Genomic DNA, 20,264 nt, shown 5'->3' with positions numbered 1-20,264 from the left:
GTCTTGGTTTGGCAGTCCTGTCTGCGCGTATCCTGTCGGGTTAGTTGAGCTAGGGCGAACTCGGTTTCGCTCGCGTTTTCTGGCAAATTTCGACAGGAACCGAGCTAAACCCTGGCATAACTCAGACATAAACTGTGCAAAGTTCCTGGCAATTCCTACCTGGTAGAATTTAGCACGAATCGAGCAAAACATCTGACAAAGATGTGGCAGGAAGCGTGCAAAGATCTTGGCTGTACATTTCTGGCTCGATTCTGGATAAAAGTGAGCAGCATCGGTTGGTTTAACCGCTCCTGTCAGAAACGGTTGTTGCGTTTGAGCGAATTCGTTGCCAGAATTCCCGCACAAATCGCGCAAAATACTTGCAGAAACGCTGCCAGCATCAAATTCGCTTTGCTCAACTTTTGTTAACTTTCTGCTTGTCACGCTGACCGGGCACATTTCTAGGACAATTTTTCAGAAGGGCGGTACAGCAATTACATGCTTTCGAGGAAATCACCATTGAAGTTTTTCAGAACTTTTTTAATTCCTATTTTTTTACATGAGAAGATGGAAACCAAATTCAAAAGCCAAAACTAACATGATAAGTGAATGCATCATATTATACTTGCATATGCTTGGAACAAAATGTTTCCGCTCTGAAACACGGGAAAATGTGTATTACGCCTTTTTGATATATCAGTACATCATAACGCCCTTCTTTACCGTCCTTTGACAATCAACTAGTGCTGCTGCGGCTTTTGACATCAGCCTTGTTTTGAGTTCTTTTTGCTGCTACGGCTTTTCGTTTGTTTTTAATCGCGTGTGGTTTTTTTCAAGTAAAATTAGCTATTTTAAATTTTGAAACATCTTCCCGTTATAATAGATACAAAATAAAGGTAACTATATCATGTGAAATGCATAGTAAATATTAAACTCAAAACTATTATTTTAGATGATCGTGAATCCAACTAAGTATACGGAAGCAACCATTTATTCTGTCATGCTACGCACAAAGTAGGACGAAAAAGTACGAAACGACAAAAAGATTGCTGGATTACTGACAAGTCGGTTACGTTATTGCTGGTCCATCATTTACTACTGCCGTTCTAGTTCGCAGCTGCATTGTGATGTGTGAGATATGTTTGTTCCATTGATGACATGGTACGACACAACGAGAGTGAACTATTTCATCGAAATCCAAAACCGTTCAACGTCGTTGGTTCAACCGTATACGTCGAGGGTTGTTATCGGAAGATGTATCAATTCACTTGAGCCGCATGGATCAACCAAATAGATGCCTTTATTGTATTTTCAAGAGCTACTATACTACCTCAACACACTCATGTTGTATATGCAACGTTATATTTTTGTTCGAAAACAAATGCATTCAATGCACGTTATTATAATCGTTTCGCCGTTGTCACCCAAACAAAAACAACGAATTAAAACAATTTTCAATAGATTACTGTATGCATGACGATGTTGTTTCAAATGTGGGCTGTTGCTATTTCAGTGACGTGCGATCTTCGAAGTCAATCTAAGACATTTATTGGAGAGAAACAATTTTCCAGGTTTTAAAGTATCTGATATTGATTCCTTCGTAATTTCTGCTTAGTATAACTGATTTGAAACTGGAATAACTGAGTGGATTGTCTGTATCTTATCGTATTCGGATGCCATAGATGAAGCTATATTAGATTGTGAACTGAAATCACACAGTGCGCAAAAATGTATTTTTTGTTTACTATTGTTTATATTTAATATCGTCACATTTAATATTCACATTCCCTGCAATACTTTCGTCGAACATGTTTCCACAGATCAATACGTTTAACCGTTTCGCTATGGACATTTTTCTGTTTCGGTTTGTGGCTAGATTGAGATGTCACAATTAATAAAACTAAACCTATGTTGAAATACATCCTACTCATTTGCAAAGGAAAGAACAGCGTCTCCAATTTGAGTGTATTGATATACTAATGCCCTTGTATATTGCTTATGTGGTTGATAGAAGCTCATCGGTAACAAACAGAGAAGCATTGGTAGCCTTGATTCTTGAGCACTTTTAACGTACCGGAACAGTATGTAGAGTTACTGCAAAAACACTTAATTGACCATCAGAAGGGAAAACATACATGAATCTCGACATGAATAAAACCGCTTTATCACTTACCCTTAAATAATCTTTTTGATCGCAGTGTTCAAGACTAACATAGCTAGTTAATGGAGACCCAATCCATTATACAAGAACCATGATGGTTTTATCAATCAAAATGTAAAATATGATTCATTTACTCTATAAACAACGAAGGGCTCAACAGCACCGTACTTCAAACAAGAGGCTGTTGTTATCGGGCGCGTCAACATAATCGAATTGAAAACCGTCGGTAATGCAGGGCGTACTGCTGGTAAATATGTGATAAGGGTGTGATGCACTCAATGTTTATTTTCGGGGAACTAATGTTAGATTTATAATAATTGTAACCATAACTGAAAATAATAGGCAATGAACTCTCTCAAGCATCGCTAGACTCTTGAAAACGCTAAAAATTTGCCATAACTGCTGTAAAACTAAATTAAATATGGGGGCTTAACAACAACTTTTTTCCCTATAAAGTAAGTTGACATAAGCCCTTTTTTAAAAGTCTTAGTAAGGTGGTCCAGACCGTTCTTTTCTATTTCTTATCAAAGTATATGATAATTTAATGCATAAGCTTCAATAAAATGCGAAAACCCATATTGTTTACATATTGCTGTAACGCCCTTCTGAAAAATGTTGTTTAATGAAGACAAATCTTGAGCGTTTCTTCAAAACGTCATATCTGCAATGAGTTACTCTCTTTGTTTACTTTCTCTTCTGCTAATATTTCGGTCACTTTAACATTTATCCCTCGGCTCTTTGCATAATATGCTAGTTAAAACCACCGTCTTTCGATCTGTACTGTAAAATAAATGAAAAGTGTTATAGTGACGCCGTAAAAATCGAAAGAGAAAGTAAACAAAGAGAGTAACTCATTGCAGATATGACGTTTTGAAAAAACGCTCAAGAAATCTTCAAATCTGGCATCTCTATAGGCATCTCTCTATCAGAGTGTATGTAAGGAGAGTGAAGACAACTGTCATGATTATCCGTCAGTGATATTCCAAACGAACAAACGACCTGTCAAAATACATGAATTTGACTCGTTTGGAATGACACTGACAAATAATAATTGTTCCAATTTTGACAGTGTCGTCACTCTCCTTATATGCACTCAGCTCTCTATATATGAGAGTCTTCAAAACAAGAGGGCGACTCGAAAATGGCCCAATCAACATTTCATAACAACACGCGGCGAAATTATTTTATTTCAATTTTATCAACGAAAACGTTATTAAATAAAACATTTTAGTTGTGCTTCCGAAAACTAGTATTGTTTTAAAGTGTTTCAATACATTTGAAAGCGCTGTATGCAAACACTGTCTAAATACGATTTAATTTTCTGAAGCGAAGTTTCAAAGCTATTTTTCTCGATTCGATATCATTGCGACTTCGGCCCTTTGGTCGATTCATGATCGAATTATCAACAAATTGATCGGTGATTTGGTGTTTAAAAGTTATTTTTGACAAAGTTTACAGAAAATATATCTCGCGTGTTTTTTGAAAAGGGCCAATAAGCATGCTGTCAAAATTCACTTTGAGGGGAAATTCCGGACAAACCATTAGCCGCAGACTATAAATCTTAGCAGTAGACGAAAGAGAAAACTTTTTTCTTCCATAAAATGTTAATATCCGTTCTCGGAAAGTTACGGTTTGGCTGCAATTTTCTCTCAAAGTGAATTTTGACAGCATGCTTATTGGCCGTTTACAAAAAACACGCGTGAATATGCATTATGACCAGAGATGCCAGGTACTTTTTTCAAATGTCTGCAATAATAATTTTAGAACAAAAATGTCAGGAAAGCTAGTGTAATCAAAAGCCTTCATATTCAAAAATTTGTAAATATTTGCAACCAAACTAAAAAATCTGCAACTATCTGCAACCAAACTAAAAAATCTGCAAATATCTGCGTCATAGAAAAAATCTGCAGCTTAAATTAAGTCTGCCAATTTGCAGACTTGTTTGCAAATCTGGCATCTCTGACTATGACGACTATGACAGAACAGAATTGGCTCTCAAACGTGAAACTTTTTTGCTCGATGCGCCAACTGGATTTCATTTTCGGTACTAGTCAAATGATGATGAAAACATTTTCTTGTATTGATGGTATAGGATGGTTGTTCTATTTTAATTGTTTTAAAATAAATATCACATAGCTTCACAAAAAGCTTGATTACAGGTGATAAGAAAACACCCGTTCTTTCGTTTGACACCAAAACATTCAGTTGAACTCAATATTTTATTACGAATTATTGAGATCCGGAATTATTTTTGTATTGTTGAGGTTAGGTTGGTTGTTTTAGATATGGAAAATGTTTATCTAGAAATTGGACTTATCAGTGGATAACCTCGACTACCAACAACTACACTCTTTAATCCAGTGATTTTTACCCACCTTCGTGTTTTCTATCGAAATTTCATTTTAGTATAAATTGAAACCGGAAGAACAAATGTGAGTGAAGTAACAAGAAATTGGATATTTTTCAGAGGTAGGAAATATATTTTCTTCACCAATATTACTTTTCATTAGAAGAAATAACGTTTAATTATAATATTGATTGAATTTAAAAAATTCAGAATTTACTTTCCAATGCGTTTTGACAGATGAAAATAAAAACATCATCATTGAACTTCCGTGCCCTCTGGAGGTCGACATCTAGCGTTAGATCACGAATCGAATCAGCAACACTTTGCTTCCAGCGCTATCTGTGAGCGGTTTCAACGTAGAATCGCCAATCACTTGAAATATATCCCACTCAACACTGGCTGCTAGACCGCTGACTCCCGCCTGCCAGCGGGCGAAAAATGGCTGGCAGACATTCTGGTCTATGGCTGCCTCGCGGCTGCCAGGGATACACATCAATCGATACAACCGTTTCTATCAGGATTTCGCCCATCGGTTTTGAGGAAGGCATGGCTGGCAGCCATCTGCTATACTTCTGGCAGCCAGAGTGACCACAACCGCTAGTGAAACGGTTACGGCCACTTCATTGTTTTAATTTGTGGTTGTATGGGTTATTTTTCGATTTTTAAAAAAAAGAAAATAATAATTTATTTTTTATTAAATGCGGAATTTTTTGTTACAAAAACCGCTTCTTACTACTGTTACTTAATCGGATGCGCATTTGCCAGTTAATTTGACAACCGGCTAATCATACTGCGGATACAGTGACGGTGATACCGGTGTGGTCCAGGGCCTCTTTGGCTAGCTTGGCTGGAGCCACCATCATGTGCAACAAGGAAAGTTATCGCTCTTCACTATGCGGTAGCTTCCTCATTAGTAGATAAACCAGTAAAGTGGAGATATACTGTCTTCAAAATCCTGATCCATTTTAAACTGTTGCACGACAAAACATTGATTAATTATCAATTTAATTCCCATTGATCAATCATATCTTACCTTTCTATTAAACCTATCTAGATATTTTTACACTTTCCGCACAAAAATCCAATGAAAATTTTGCTACAGCAACCGATGAGAGCAGACGAAAAGGAAATGAAAAAACCGATTGATTTGCGCGCATTTAGATCGAGCGAATTTTCTTGTCATTTCGGGAAATGACAGCCATTTGGAAACGTCACCCTGGCAGCCGTCTGGTGTCCTTCTGGTTGAGGCAGCCTTTAAACCGTGCGGGATGTGTTTTGACTATAGTTACTATATTCATAGTTAGGCGGAGACACGGAGCGGAGCCAATTGAACATGTCAAATACTGGAGCCAATCAAGCATGACGTCACATAACATGTTCTCTTTGGATGTATATGGGAAAGGTATTAGGTTTGTTCCAGTACACGAAAGTCACTTCGGAGTAAACAGGAGCAAAAACTCTTTGCTCCTTTTTACTCCTGTTTGCTACCAGAAGAAGAAAAAAGAGAAGAGAGTACAGGAACGATTTTCTCCGGAGTACTTCCAGTTTCTCCTGGTACTGGAACAGACCTATTGTGATTATGGTCATAACTATTGAGCTCATATCTTGTGTTATCACGTGTAGAGAAACGAAAAGAACCCAATTTTTTCTGTAACAAGAAGAGGTATTCGCACAAATATGAAATAATATCATCCGATCTTCGAATTGTTTATTTTTCTATTAGGCAATCCATTAGACGTTTGTTTGACAATCCAGCGGTGGGTTCTGTCAACAAGTCTACTCCTGCGAACAGAAAAACTCGTCCGACAAACATCCGATTCGTTTGATGTTGGATCGAATCAACAAATTTGTCGGACGTCGCACCCCTCGGAGTAACGTCAGAAGAAGTAAAAAAGAAATAATCAGCTGATCAGAAACGTCTCATGGATTGCCTAATTCGTGCATGTAAAGTTCTTACTTACGACGACAATGAAATTATTAAGCTAGAGCTTGAACATTTACATGGGATACCAGTTTTTTTGTGAAATAAGAGGGCAGCTCATTAACCTTAAGTTAACCTCATTCCGGAACTGGTTCGGATTTCTGAATGGAGTCATTATGGATTCCAAATCAAATGCAACAACCGCTTCCGACTCAGAATCGGTTGTTGCATTTGATTTGGAATCCATAATGACTCCATTCGTGATCTTAAGCTGGATGCCGCCCGCCAGACGGGACGAGAGTGAAATGATGATGTTTTTATTTTCATCTGTCAAAACACATAGGAAAGTAAATTTTTAATTTTATATATTCAATCAATATTATAATTAAATGTTATTTCTTCTAATGAAAAGCAATATTGATGAAGAAAATATGTTTCCTATCTCTAAAAAATATCCAGATGGTAAATTTGTTGATACATCAATAAAAATTCGTTCTTCCGGTTTCAGTTTATACGAAAATGAAATTCAGAGATCAAAATTTCGATAGAAAACATGATAGTGAGCGAAAATCATTGAATTGAAGAGTGCAGGAGTCTGCAGTAGAGATTATCCACTGATAAATCAAATTTCTAAATAAACATTTTCCGTATCTAAAACAACCAACCTAACCTCAAGAATACAAAAATAATTCTGGATCTCAATAATAAAATATCGAGTTCGACAAAATGTTTTGATGTCAAATGAAAGAACGAGTGTTTTCTAATCACCTGCAATTAAACTTTTTGTGAAACTATGTAACGTTTATCTTAAAACAATTAAAGTAGAACAACCCTCCTATATCATCAATGCAAGAAAATATTTTCATCATCATTTGACTGGTACCAAAAATGAAATCTAGTTGGCGAAAAAGTTGCGCGTTTGAGAGCCAAACTGGAATTCAAAAACAGGATTCCGAAACAAATTCCGAATGATTTGACCGGGCAGCTTTGTGTCCGCCTAACTTTTGTGACCGCCTAACTCTTAATATAGTAACTCTAGTTTTGACAGCTCGCAGTTTATTTCAGTCAAGATGGGAGAAAGGTTGGAACATTTGACACTTTTGAGTGTATTAGTTTAATACTTGCAAAATTCGACATAGATTTTTCATTAGGGCTTAAATCGCAAATGTAAACAAAATGCGTTTTCGCTATTACGACATTATGCAACAAAAATACTACAAGATTGAGGTGAAAATTAGTTAAAATGGTTTTTAGTTCGATGTATAATTAAAGAAAACAAAACGGCGAAACATGCATTTTCTTCGAGATTTCAACTTAGGCCCTTCTTCTCATATGGAATATAAAGGCCAAACTTACATTTTTAGACAGAAGCGGGCGTATGGTTATTATTCACAAATAAAAGAATAAACGGCGATTCTGTTATATAAATGATAAGCAATATCTACTTTGATCATGTTTACTCGATAGTTGTTGCACATAAACATTCGAATATTTCGATATTTTCATGAAATTTGAAGAAAAGATTCACGCGCCCTTTCTTTTACATTGGGTTTCTATGCGCCCATTTGCTGAGCCCTATTAAAAAGTATACTGTCAAGCTCGCCCATTTACCCAGCCCTACCCAGCAAGACAGAGTCAGTTTAGCCCATTTACCGCGCCCTTCTGAAAATTATGTACACGGTTTAGCCCTTCCGCAAATTGTGGTTGCTGAAGGGCGAAATCACGACTGGGATGCAAATTGGGCGTAAGCATTTTTTTAGTTTCTACCCACTAAAAGCACATAGGAATTAAATTCTTTGTTATATTGTCATAAGGTTTAACGAAAAATGCTTCCGGAAAACACGGTCATAAAGTAATTTATACCTACAATAAAAACTACATTTAGAAAACCTTCGCCGAATATTGGAACTGATTTTTCTCCATTTGAGTACATTGCGACTTAGGCCCTAATGAAAGATCTGTGTCGAATTAAGCATGGCGGCCGAGGCCCTTGAAGTGAACGAACGAGCATAGCATCCTCATTCTTTGGCGCACGATGAAAAGTGAGAAAAGGCCGAGCTTCACCTCGGATCTACCTATTAGAACACTTAGGGACACTTTTTACTTCGAAAAAACCGATTAAATTAGCTACCCACTAAGACGTCCAAACAATTGTTTCAAAATCGTTCAACACGGGTCCAACGATGGACGTTTGTTGAACGGTTATTTGGACGGTGTCCAAATTGGTCCAACGAACGTCCTTCATTGGACGATTTTGAAACCAACCGTTCTTAGATGGTATGACCGAACCAAAAGAAAACTTATGGCAACCAGAGATGCCAGATTTGCAGACAAGTCTGCAAATTCGCAGACTTTTAATTTAAGCTGCAGATTTTTTCGATGACGCAGATATTTGCAGATTTTTTAGTTTGGTTGCAGATATTCGCAGATTTTTTAGTTTGGTTGCAGATATTTGCAGATTTTTGAATACAAAGGCATTTGGTTACACTAGCTTTTTTGACATTTTTTGTTCTTCCCAGACTTTTAAAATTATTATTGCAGACATTTGAAAAAAGTACCTGGCATCTCTGCTATTATGACATTATGCGACAAAAATACTACAAGATTGAGGTGAAAATTAGTTAAAATGGTTTTTAGTTCGATTTATAATTAAAGAAAACAAACCGGCGAAACATGCATTTTCTTCGAGATTTCGACTTAGGCCCTTCTTCTCATATGAAATATAAAGGCTAAACTTACATTTTTTGACAGAACCGGGCGTACGGTTATTATTCACAAAATTATTCTTTAAACGGCGGTTCTATTATATAAATGATAAGCAATATCTACTAGGATCATGTCTACTCGATAGTTGTTGCACATAAACATTCGAATATTTCGATATTTTCATGAAATTCGAAGAAAAGATGCACGCGCCCTATCATTTACATTGGGTTTCTATGCGCCCATTTGCTGAGCCCTATTAAAAAGTATACTGTCAAGCTCGCCCATTTACCCAGCCCTACCCAGCAAGACAGAGTCAGTTTAGCGCTTTTACCGCGCCCTTATGAAAATTATGTACACCGTTTAGCCCTTCCGCAAATGGTGGTTGCTAAAGGGCGAAATCACGACTGGGATGCAAATTGGGCGTAAGCATTTTTTTAGTTTCTACCCACTAAAAGCACATAGGAATTAAATTCTTTGTTATATTGTCATAAGGTTTAACCATAGATGCTTCCGGAAAAACATGGTCATAAAGTAATTTATACCTACAATAAAAACTACATTTAGAAAAGCATCGCCGTATATTGAAACTGATTTTTCTCCATTTGAGTACATTGCGACTTTAGCCCTATTGAAAGATCTGTGTCGATTTGAAAAAAGTACCTGGCATCTCTGAATTTCGGATTTATTGTATGGCTTGGAATAACGAGTCGTGAAAGATACTCGAGAAAATTTCTTTAAATTTAATTTATTGTTCGGATCGGGCATAGAGAAGGAGGAAATTTTTTAAATGTAGTAGAGGTAAAATATATTAAATTAAATAAATCTAATTTAAAAATAAATTGTAGCTTTCAGCTGTACGTAAAACGTTTGCTTCAAGAATATTTCGTCAATTTTGATCAGAACAAAAACAATCGTCAATTTTGATCAGAACAAAAACAATGCGTGCTGGAAGTAAAGACCATAACCTCGAAAGAACAGGTAACATTTGTGCCGCTCGCAATAAGCCGGATCATGATAGGGTAATGGTGTTAGCGATGACGAATAGGAGATATGCATTTTTATTGGATGCTTTCCAAATTCCCAGCACAAATTCAGACGACAATGCATCCAGTGTCCACTTACTCGAAAATAAATTAGAAAACAATTATCCAAAAATGAAAGTAAATGCGGAAACGGAACATAAAACCCGCTTGGAAGTAATGCAAAACAAAATCAATTCAAAGTGCCTTAATCGAAAACGCAAACCAAAGCTTGAAGGAAAACTTTTACGAAAACAGATACTTAAGAAATATAATGTTCAGAAGATGTCCTGTAGCACACAAGATATTAAACATCATCCTGAAAAATTAGTAAAGCAGGAAAAAGATGAAAAACTGTTGACCTACAATAAAATGGGGAAAATAATGTTCTCTAAAATACAGTTGGACGAAAATGATATTCGAAAGGAAGGGATTGAAACTGACACAAAAAAACTTTTGAAGCAAGTGCTTGATGAGAGAGGGCAGCTAAATAATTTAAAATTATCTGGAGAAACCGAAAAATATGCAGAATTGAAGAGCAAAAAATCATGGGAGCGTGCCACAGCTAAAGCATTAGGTCGAAAGGTAAAGGATAATATTGGCCGGCTCTCCACAAAAGTCCAAAGGAGAAAAAATCAAATTGCGAAGTCTAAACAGGAATGGACACAACGAATTCAAAAGAACGAACATGTGAAGTCCTTAAAACAAAAAAAGCGTTTGGAAAACATTCGAGAGAGAGCTATACAGAAGAAAAATAAGAAAAAGGCAAAATTAGTCAATGAAGGTAGAATTACTTCAGCAATTTGAACAAGACGGTTTCTACCACTTAGTGAAATAAATAAATGCAACTGCATTGTATTAATTCCAAAAAAGAAAGAAAATTCCCCCGACCGTAACTCTAGGTCACAGCCAAAGCCCTGGCTAGATTTACTCGTAATCTTCATCAGCCAGCTTTGCAACTGGTCGTCTAAAGATGCCCCTAGAAGTTCTGACCATCGCTTGGCGCACTCTTCCATCTTGACCTCAAAAGATACGCTCCAAAATAACCCTTATTCTTGTTTACGACGATTGCGAGATTCGTTCGAAAGTGGTTTGCATTTCTGTTTACGACAGCAAAGTCAAATTATCGCTTTTGAACGAATCTCGCATTCGTCGTAAACAAGAATAAGGGTGAATACCTCGAACTCAGGGTTGTCTGTTGTCGCCGTCAACGATGCTACACAAGCTCCCCTTCGTCCATCGGTTCCTTAACAGTTTTGTGCCCAACAAAAAAAAAACACCTTTAACAGGCCAACGTGGGTACCCGGGTACCCAGAATTTGAAAAGCTCATAACTATGGCTTCCTTTAACCGATTTGGACACTTTTAGATGTTTTGGACTCAGAAACTCGTCCACTTTTTGATTCTGTTAAGGTGAACCGGATGAATGGATCTGGTTCTTGGCAATCCAGATTTTTCGGAGTAATGCTCCAGTACTAGGGTATGATTTGTAAATTTTAATAACGTCCTAGCAATATGAGTATCAAAACTCTTCAAATTGTCTCGGAAGTCTGTTATTTGTTGTTACGGGACCCTATGGTAGTTAAAAAAATGGAATGGAATGGCCACTCACGGCCCCACGGGAACCTGCTCCAGAATGTCCGTTCCGGGGTCAAACCACCAAATGGTTAAAAAACCACGAGATATAGCCTACTGATGCAATTCCAAGAATTTTGATACCCATATTGCTAGTATTCCATTAAAAGTCACAAATAGTATCCCCGCACTGGAACATGTTTCCGGATTTCCGGGAACCGAATGAACTAACCGGATTCATTATTACCAAGTCTAAAAGTGGATGAGTTCCCGAATCCAAAACACCAAAAAGTATCAAAATCGGTTGGAAATTACCGTAGTTATTAGTATTTCACTTTTGTAGGTACCCGGGTACCCACGTCGGCCTGTTACGTAGTAAAAAAATTCAGAAGCCCCTCCTCACTCCACCCCTTACTATATCAATAATATTATTAACCCAAAAGCTTGACTTAGTGAAGTTCTAAGATGTCGCAAAGTTTCGATTTCCAGCTATGGATAAAACATGGGAATTTCATTAATTGAAACCTAAAAAGGTACCCGGGTACCGCGTCGGATACACAACGGTTAAACTCGAACTGAATAATTGGCAGAACATACTCCTTAAGCCACCTCTGCCACAGTATATCAGCTAGCCTTTGCGATCTTTTTAAATAACCATTTGGCGTCAGATTCGTTCTCGGCCGATTCCTGAGAAATATGAGTGACCGGCCGGGAGTTCACCATGTCCTCTGCTTCCACCAGTACCATCAGCAATATCTCGTTGTTTAATTTCCGTCCATTGTGGATCGCCATGAGAGCATTATTACAAATCTAAACATGCGCTCCCAGCTGCCGCCCAGTGTGGTGCCGCAGGTGGTTTAAAATTCCAGCGTGTTCTAGCATCCGTAAAGGCGTTAGCATATTCCGCGTCGATATTCTTCGCTTCCATTTTGAGCTCTTTATTAGCAGCTTGAAAATTAGTGCCATTGTCAGAAAACGATTCCAATGGCGCTCCTTGGTGACAGATGAATCGTCGTCACCAGGCAAGTAAACAAAGTCACCTGACGTTTTACCGCTCTACACCCTACTGTAACGATAAGCGGTCCAAAGTAGTCCAGACCAACATGGCTGAATCGTCTCTGGTGTGGCGTTAGACGCTGCTCGGGTAAAGGTACCATTTTAGGGATAGAAAGCGACATTTGCAAACTTTACACCAATAGCACTCTTTCTCTGTACGCCATACGGCAGCCCTCAGTTTCGGAATGAAAACAATTCACATGATCAAATTTCTGTTGTAGTAATTTTGTAATAATATTACGTGCCTTCGGCAACACGGCAGGAAAACGTAACATAAGCCGCTCTTCCTTCTATCCGTATAATCCCTTATCTTCATCCACTTTCACGTGAAAATCCGCGATTTTTGTAAGATTTTAACTTCATCTCCGAACGCTTCGCGTTGTGCAATTCGTCACACGTCATTTTCCGCTCGACGATACTCTTCGAGTTTCAGTGGTATTACAATATATCTATTCGAAGTCATTTGGGGCCATCCATATACCACGTGGACAATTTAAGGGAGGGTAGGGGTCACGAGAAAGTCCACGTTTGTTCATGGGTAGGCGGGTGGGGGTGTGGGAAATATCCACGTGGACTTTTCATTATCACCCTTATTCTTGTTTACGACGAATGTGAGATTTGTTCAAAAGTGCTTTTACGTATAGCTGCGGTAATGTGCTCCAAAAGAAAAATATCATTTGTTTCGTATTAGACCAAGGGGATATAGAACGCGGTAATATGAGAGAGTTAGTATTGGGCAGTCTTTGCGTGACGTGGTTTATTAATGGCCCACAATACCACTTTTCCAATTTGCTGAAATTTATGTAGATTAACGCATCCCTTTAAACTCATTATTTATGGTCCATTTTATATATCCGACAACACTCCCGACAGTCCTGTCCGGAGTTCAAATTGTTTTTAATGAAACATACTCGATAAACTGTTATCCAGAGTTAAACGCCTTCGCATCTAGAACATTTACGGATCCTACAGTCAATAAAGTATTCAAACTCCCAATGCACGAAAATATATTCTCAGTCGCATCGCTTGCTTGAGGCGAATCCTGACTAACAACCCACCCACTACCTGATCCGTGGTACTTATGGGAGTGTCACTGAGTCGGGGCCTTCCGTTAAGTAAGTACCACATCAACACTTCCTTTCTCATATCCCAAGTTACGGTAAAGATAGTGGTGGCCAGCAATGGTAGTTCTCAGGCGAAATTCTCGCTTGGACTGGATCAATTGTTATTCTCAAACAATGTTCCTCAAGTATTCTGGCTGGAAATGAGAGTCATCAGTCTGCAATCTACGAAGCGTACCGTGCTTACGCAACGCAATGTGAGATTTGTTCGAAAGTGATTTGTATTCCCGTTTACGGCAGCAAAATCAAATTCCCATTCGTTCGAATCGCTTTCGAGCGAATCTCGCATTCATCGTAAAGGCTAGTTTACAGTTCGAAAAACGTGTCACGATATTTGGGTCCCTGTGTATTTTAAATGAAGCTCGGGATTTCAAATCCCGTGACGGGAAATTAGTTTACACAAAAATAACAGATTTGCTGAAGTGTACACTAGAGTGACAGGAAAAAAATTACCCCTATCGGCCCATGCCTGAGTCGATTTCTAGCCCCACCAGACAATTTACATGGAGAAAGCCCACTAACTCGCATTTTCGCCGCTAGGTGGCACTGTATGCATCGTATTATCACTGTAGGTAAAAATAAGAAAGATAATTTAATTGTTTACAACTTTGTCGAAGACTTCTAGTGAATCCGGCTTTGTCAAAAGAAGTTATTAAACTTTAAGCGAAGTTATGTCTGCGTCAGTTTTGCATGGGGAGTAGCAGTGCATGGTTGTGTATCACTACTTGATTCGCATGAACTAAACATTTTTGTGAAATAATGGTTAGGTTTAAGTCAATAGTATGTTCAGAAGATTTATAGTAAGTAATACGAGTCATGTTTTGGATAGAAACATTCACATTTTACCGCATAGAGGACGCCAACACTAACTTTTCACCGGAAAGAGATAGAGATTAGTATTTCTAAATATTCTTCCGAACATCTCGATATTCTATTTCACTTCTATAAAAAGTTAGTGATGGCGCCCTGTATTCGGTCACAGGTGGAACTAATTTTTTTAACCAAAACATAGCTCGTACTATGTACTACACTTCTTCTGAACATACTATTCAGCTAAACCTAACCATTATCTCACAAAAATGTATAGTTGGTTGGAATCGAGTACCGATAAACAACCATGCACTGCTAGGCCCCATGAAAAACTGACTCAGACATCACTTCGTTAAAGGTTTAATAACTTCTTTTAACAATGCCGGATTCACTAGCAGTCTTCGACAAAGTTGTAGGCAATTAAATTATCTTTTTTATTTTCACTTACAGTGATAGTACGATGCATACAGTGCCACCTAGCGGCGAAAATGCGAGTTAGTGAGTTTTCTCCATGTAAATTGTCGAAAAATCTCATACAAACTTCAGGCACGTTGGTCCGGTAGCTAGACATGTCCGATTTGCTTAAAATTTGGAGCAAGTATTCCTAGTGGGACTAGGAATCGACTCAGGGGTGGGCCGATAGAGTTTTCAAAAAATCATCATTTTTCCGGGCACTCAAGTGTACACCCAACCGCGGGAAACATCACGGGATTTTAAAACTCTCCACACACAAATCCGGCCGGGAACAATTCAACACAAATTGTTTCCGACAGGGAAAATAGTATTTTTATAAGGTTTGCAATTCGCTGTAAGTTTGATACTGTTTGTATTGTTAAGAAGCAGCAGAGTTTTTGGTTTGACAGTTTGGAGAGATCTCGGCGGGAAATTTTCCCTAATCAAATCCCGACGCAAATCTCGTGCGAAATCCCTTGATCCATTTCCCGAACTGTAAACTAGCCATAAAGGCTAGTTAATTTGGATCGTCATTGGTGTAAGCGCTTGCCTTCTAATACTGTATGAGTGTTCATGCATCTGTGAAAATAGAAGACATCGATGGCAACTATCATCAAAAAATTGGAGGAAATCGTGCGAAACAAAATCTATAAAAAAAAATCTGTCAGAATAACTTGATTCTAGCGTGCATTGCATGGTCTAATCCCACTAATTTTGGATTTGAAAGCTTATGGTTAAAATTACGAGCCAATTGAAGAATCCATAGGATATTTTAATTTTTTGTTATGATGAATTTTAACACGTAAATATAAAAGATAAATCGTTAAGAAAAGAAATATTTCAATTTTTATGAAACCGTCCGATTTTTTTTAGAAAGTCCACATGGACATCGTAGGGAGGGGGTAGGGATACAGGAATTGTCCACGCTTGCCCACGGAGGGGGAGGAGGGCGTTATAAATGAAGATTTTTTTTGCCCAGGCAGTTCAACAAGAAGCGATAGACGCATGCTATACAAAGTACCAGTATGTTCCATCGAAAACATCGATTTGTATCAATCAGCGGTTCCTGGAAAATAATCTCGTGGAATAAATGAATAGCTTTTAGTTCTTCCGCAACATTCGTTGGCGGGAGCTCAGTTTTTGCCAACTTTCCGCCAGTGTATGCAGCAAATCGGGCCCGACAGCTTATTCTCCGCTAGAAGACGAAGAAGGTCCACTACCCCACTTGGTTAACATGCCAGCGATGTTGCGTTTCGTTGGAATCCAACACCATTCTCGTAGTGCTGTTTGGCTAAGAATTTCTCCAATATGAAAGGCTACAGAGTACCTTTTATGGTCGGAACGATGGACGATGCATTCCTGAAAAGAATGGCTGTAGATTGTCTCGTAATTTGGAGTTGAACACAAACACATTTTCGATAGGGTTCCAAGAAAAACCTAGAACTTGCTCTGTACTAGAGATGGTCGGGTTTGGGTTTTTAAACCCGAAACCGGGACTCGACGGGCTTCGGGTTCTGTAAATTGAAACTTATCGGGTTCAGGTCGGGTTCCGAGTTTTTAAATTTGAAATTCTCGGGTTCGGGTCGGGTCCGAGTTTTTAAAAATTTTAAACTTTCGGGTTCGGGTTTTTCAAAATTGGAATCATCGGGATCGGGTCGGGTTTTTAACAAATCAACCCAACCATTTCTTAACCTTGCTGGCGTCTGTACACAAAATCCAGTCTCTTTTTATAGTAATGAACTATACTTCGTGATACGAATGTATGACACATATGACCGTAGGGGATCCGGGGCAAGTCCGACACCTTAAGCGCAATCATTTTTCTAAAATACCACAAAGCTCCAAAAATTGTATATTCTGTGCATAATCCTTGTTTAGATGGTTCTTAACAAGATATAATTTTTTCAGCGTTTCAAAAAATTGGATTCATTAAAAATTATTGGTTGCCAAAAAATGGAGCAAAATAACATTTTAGAAGCGCTGCGGGTAAGACCGACACCCCGAAGTGGCAAGAGCGACACCCTTGTTAGCTTTCTTTTTGTCAAATTTTTTCATCAAAAATGTGTTGTATATGTGTGATGAAGTGTAATTATGTGTATATGAGTATGTGTGATGCAAATGTATGCTTTCTGGAATTTCATTGCGTAGCAAGAGGAAGAGCATACGAATGTGTGGTGTGAATAAATAATGTTCAACATTTGGTTTGTATTATGGTAAAGATTCTCCCCCTTAATCATTTCAAGCTTTACTGTCGCTTGTGAAACCATTCTAAGGAGTATGATCCGTTCTGCAAGAAGAATATTTCCCCTGTTGCTATGATTCATTCTCTTAGAAGTAACATACGCTTTGTAGTAAGCTATCCGGTTCGTGTTATGATTTTTCGGAACTCTGGTGATCAAAAATCCGGCAGTCGATGGAAATTGTTCTTCAATATCATTTTAGAATCTCATATTAGATTATCCTTTTTACTTTCGTTTTATAATAAAACTATGAATCGCGCTCAATTTGATTTTTAATTTTTTGGTCGGCTTGAGACAATACTGACAAGGAATAAATGCAAATAGCAGAGTTTCCTTGTATTTCAAATATTAACATGATGTTATAATAGACGAATTTCGCGCCAAATAGTATTCAGAGTTGGCAGCACCCTCTCAGATTTTAATGAAAATTTCTGTACATGAAGACTTTATCACAAAAAGCCACTTTGCATACTTTGTTTTTTTTCAAAAAGGAGCTAGACTGTCTTTTGAAAAGGGCCAAGCTTTTTTTACCATTTTTTACTTACAAATTCTACAAAAAATGTCGTAGGAGTGGTTTTTACAAAATTAGTAAATTTTTTGAATTAAAATATTGAAAAAATTCTACATTGATACCTAGACTGAAAAAAATCGATTTTAAAAATTTAAAGTCGATTTACAAAAAAATCCCATGTTTGATTTGGATGAAATTTTGTTTCAAGATAGGTAATTATGTTCCGTACCTACCGTCAAGTTGGGCACTTTCAAGGAAAAAAAGTTTTTTTAAAAAAAACTTTTCCTTGTCCAAACTGAATTTTTTTCTACAGTGTATTTTTATCGATAACTAAACCAATGAAAGTCATAATATTCTCAGAATCCAATAAAACTCAGTTTGTGAGAAGATTGTCTAACTTAGCAACTAAGTATATTTTTATTAAGGGGTTACATACCTTTTCATTCATTCATTCATTCATCATCGATTTTTTTAATACTTTATCTGAAAGTACAACTCCTTGAGAATGTTTTCCAATTTTTTATAGAGATTCGAGAAATAGATCAAAAGTTACAGCGCTTCCAAGCGCGTTTCGTCTACCAAAAGCAGTGGTAATTTGAAAGTTTAAACTCGATTATCGCGAAATGTCGTTTTACTAAAAATGGTTTTTCCGTGATAACGATTGCCAAAAAACTACTTAATCGATCTTTTTAATTTTTTTCAATTGACCGTTATTATTTTTCTGGTACTTTAACAATTCCTTTTTATGAACAAATTTTTGTTTCATGGATAAGATTTTTTAGAACAATTTTTAGAGCTTAACACAGCGATTTTTTACTAAAAACGTTCTCGAATACTCCTATACTAATGGAATTTTTTGAGTTTTGGGATTTTAGATGAGCTATTGGTCTTCAATCGTGATCACCGCAAATCTCGTAAAAAAGGATTTCGGGGAAAAGCCATAACTCCGCCAATTATCAATATATTTTTACAAACTTATGCTTCTTTATTTCACTGAAAAATGTACTACCAAAATACTATAAGTTTGATGTAATGAATGCCTTTACGTAAATTCAAACTTTCTTTGACATTTTTATCACAAAAAGGTATGTAACCTCTTAATCAAGAATCCCACTGAAAAGAGTTTATGTCATTAAACAAATATTCCATTATGACTTCATTATTTGTTTGTTTAGTGCTGAGTAAGAATCATGGAAAGAAATAACCACCACAACATTATGTATTGAATTTTACATTTTTTTATTTATTTTTATATATAGCATTTGTCTTAAAACTATCTTCATGCATGAGTACCAGATATAGTTTTGGCGTTATTATACAGTTCTTCGAGTTCTTCTGACATTTTGTTGTACTGTTCAGTGAATATGTAGCAGAAAATTACTTTTGTGATATTTTTATCAGTTTGTTCATCTGCCCAGTTATATAACTCTCGGGGAGTTGTTATGGTGTTTTCATAGTCGCATGCAAGATTCGCTCTTATTGCCATTCGCTTGAGTGTGCCACCAATAGCATCACAGGTTCCTCTTCCACGGGATGTAAAAAATGCCATTCATCGCTTAATTCATACTTTGACTGGAATCTACACAAGCTGGCGAAGTTTTTCTTATGTTTGTATTATGCTGCTGCGCCATCAGACATAACATAAATTTTAGAAAAGTTTGTCAATTGATTCATAACATTTATAATTTTTGAGATGAACAAATGAACTGCAGTCTTCAAGTCTTCCAATCTTCCAGTTTTCATTTTAGTTGGTTACTGATTCGTTATTGATACATTTTGCATGTATCAGGAAACTAGTAGTTGGTTTAGTTTTCGATAAACATACACTGAAAAAACAATTCAGTTTGGACAAGGAAAAGTTTTTTTCAAATAACTTTTTTCCTTGAAAGTGTCCAACTTGAATGTTTGACAGTAAGTAGGGAACATAATTGCCTATCTTGGAATAAAATTTTATCCAAATCTAAAATGTTTTTTTTTTTGTAAATCGACTTTAAATTTTTAAAATCGATTTTTGTTCAGTATAGGAGTCCATGAAGAATTTTTTCAATATTTTTATTCAAAAATTTGATTAATTTTGTGAAAATCACTCCTACAACATTTTTTTTGTAGGATTTGCCATTTTTAGAATATAGCCGTTTGAAAATTCAGTTTTCCCACCACAAGGCATTGATTGAGGAGTTTAGATATTTTATTAACACATTTTTGCCTTTCTCATATAAAGAAAGGCTATGCAATCACTGTAAAAATCGACTTTTTAACCGAGGCCCGGAGGGCCGAGTATCATACACCATTCGATTTAGTTCGTCGAGATCGGCAAATGTCTGTGTGTGTATGTGTGTGGGTGTATGTGTGTGTGTCATTTAAAC

At 37.1% G+C, this 20,264-nt stretch overlaps 1 protein-coding gene and 1 long non-coding RNA gene across 4 annotated transcripts; one reads left to right on the top strand and one right to left on the bottom strand.

Moving 5' to 3' along the window:
- Positions 1–1,712: 1,712 nt before the first annotated feature.
- Positions 1,713–2,412, bottom strand: LOC131679569 (uncharacterized). The gene is made up of 2 exons (XR_009303842.1): positions 2,153–2,412; positions 1,713–2,073 (listed from the first exon to the last, which is right to left on the bottom strand). It is a non-coding gene; the product is annotated as an uncharacterized LOC131679569 (long non-coding RNA).
- Positions 2,413–9,764: 7,352 nt separating this feature from the next.
- Positions 9,765–10,992, top strand: LOC131683444 (surfeit locus protein 6 homolog). Of its 3 annotated transcripts, none has more exons than XM_058965437.1 (2): positions 9,765–9,912; positions 9,960–10,992. In XM_058965437.1, the coding sequence occupies exon 2, from the start codon at positions 10,053–10,055 to the stop codon at positions 10,938–10,940; it is 888 nt and encodes a 295-aa protein (XP_058821420.1). In that variant the 5' UTR covers positions 9,765–9,912; positions 9,960–10,052; the 3' UTR covers positions 10,941–10,992. The 3 variants fall into 3 exon arrangements, with proteins under 3 accessions (XP_058821420.1, XP_058821421.1, XP_058821422.1); XM_058965438.1 differs by having other exon boundaries at positions 9,775–9,903; XM_058965439.1 differs by having other exon boundaries at positions 9,776–9,912; positions 9,967–10,992.
- Positions 10,993–20,264: the final 9,272 nt, after the last annotated feature.

This window comes from Topomyia yanbarensis, chromosome 2 (assembly GCF_030247195.1).
Source record: "Topomyia yanbarensis strain Yona2022 chromosome 2, ASM3024719v1, whole genome shotgun sequence".
Classification (NCBI taxonomy): domain Eukaryota; kingdom Metazoa; phylum Arthropoda; class Insecta; order Diptera; family Culicidae; genus Topomyia; species Topomyia yanbarensis.
This window is presented reverse-complemented; position numbering and strand designations above follow the sequence as displayed.

Coding starts and splice junctions, on each gene's coding strand:
- LOC131683444 (XM_058965437.1), top strand. CDS start 10,053: ATGCGTGCTGGAAGTAAAGACCATAACCTCGAAAGAACAGGTAACATT.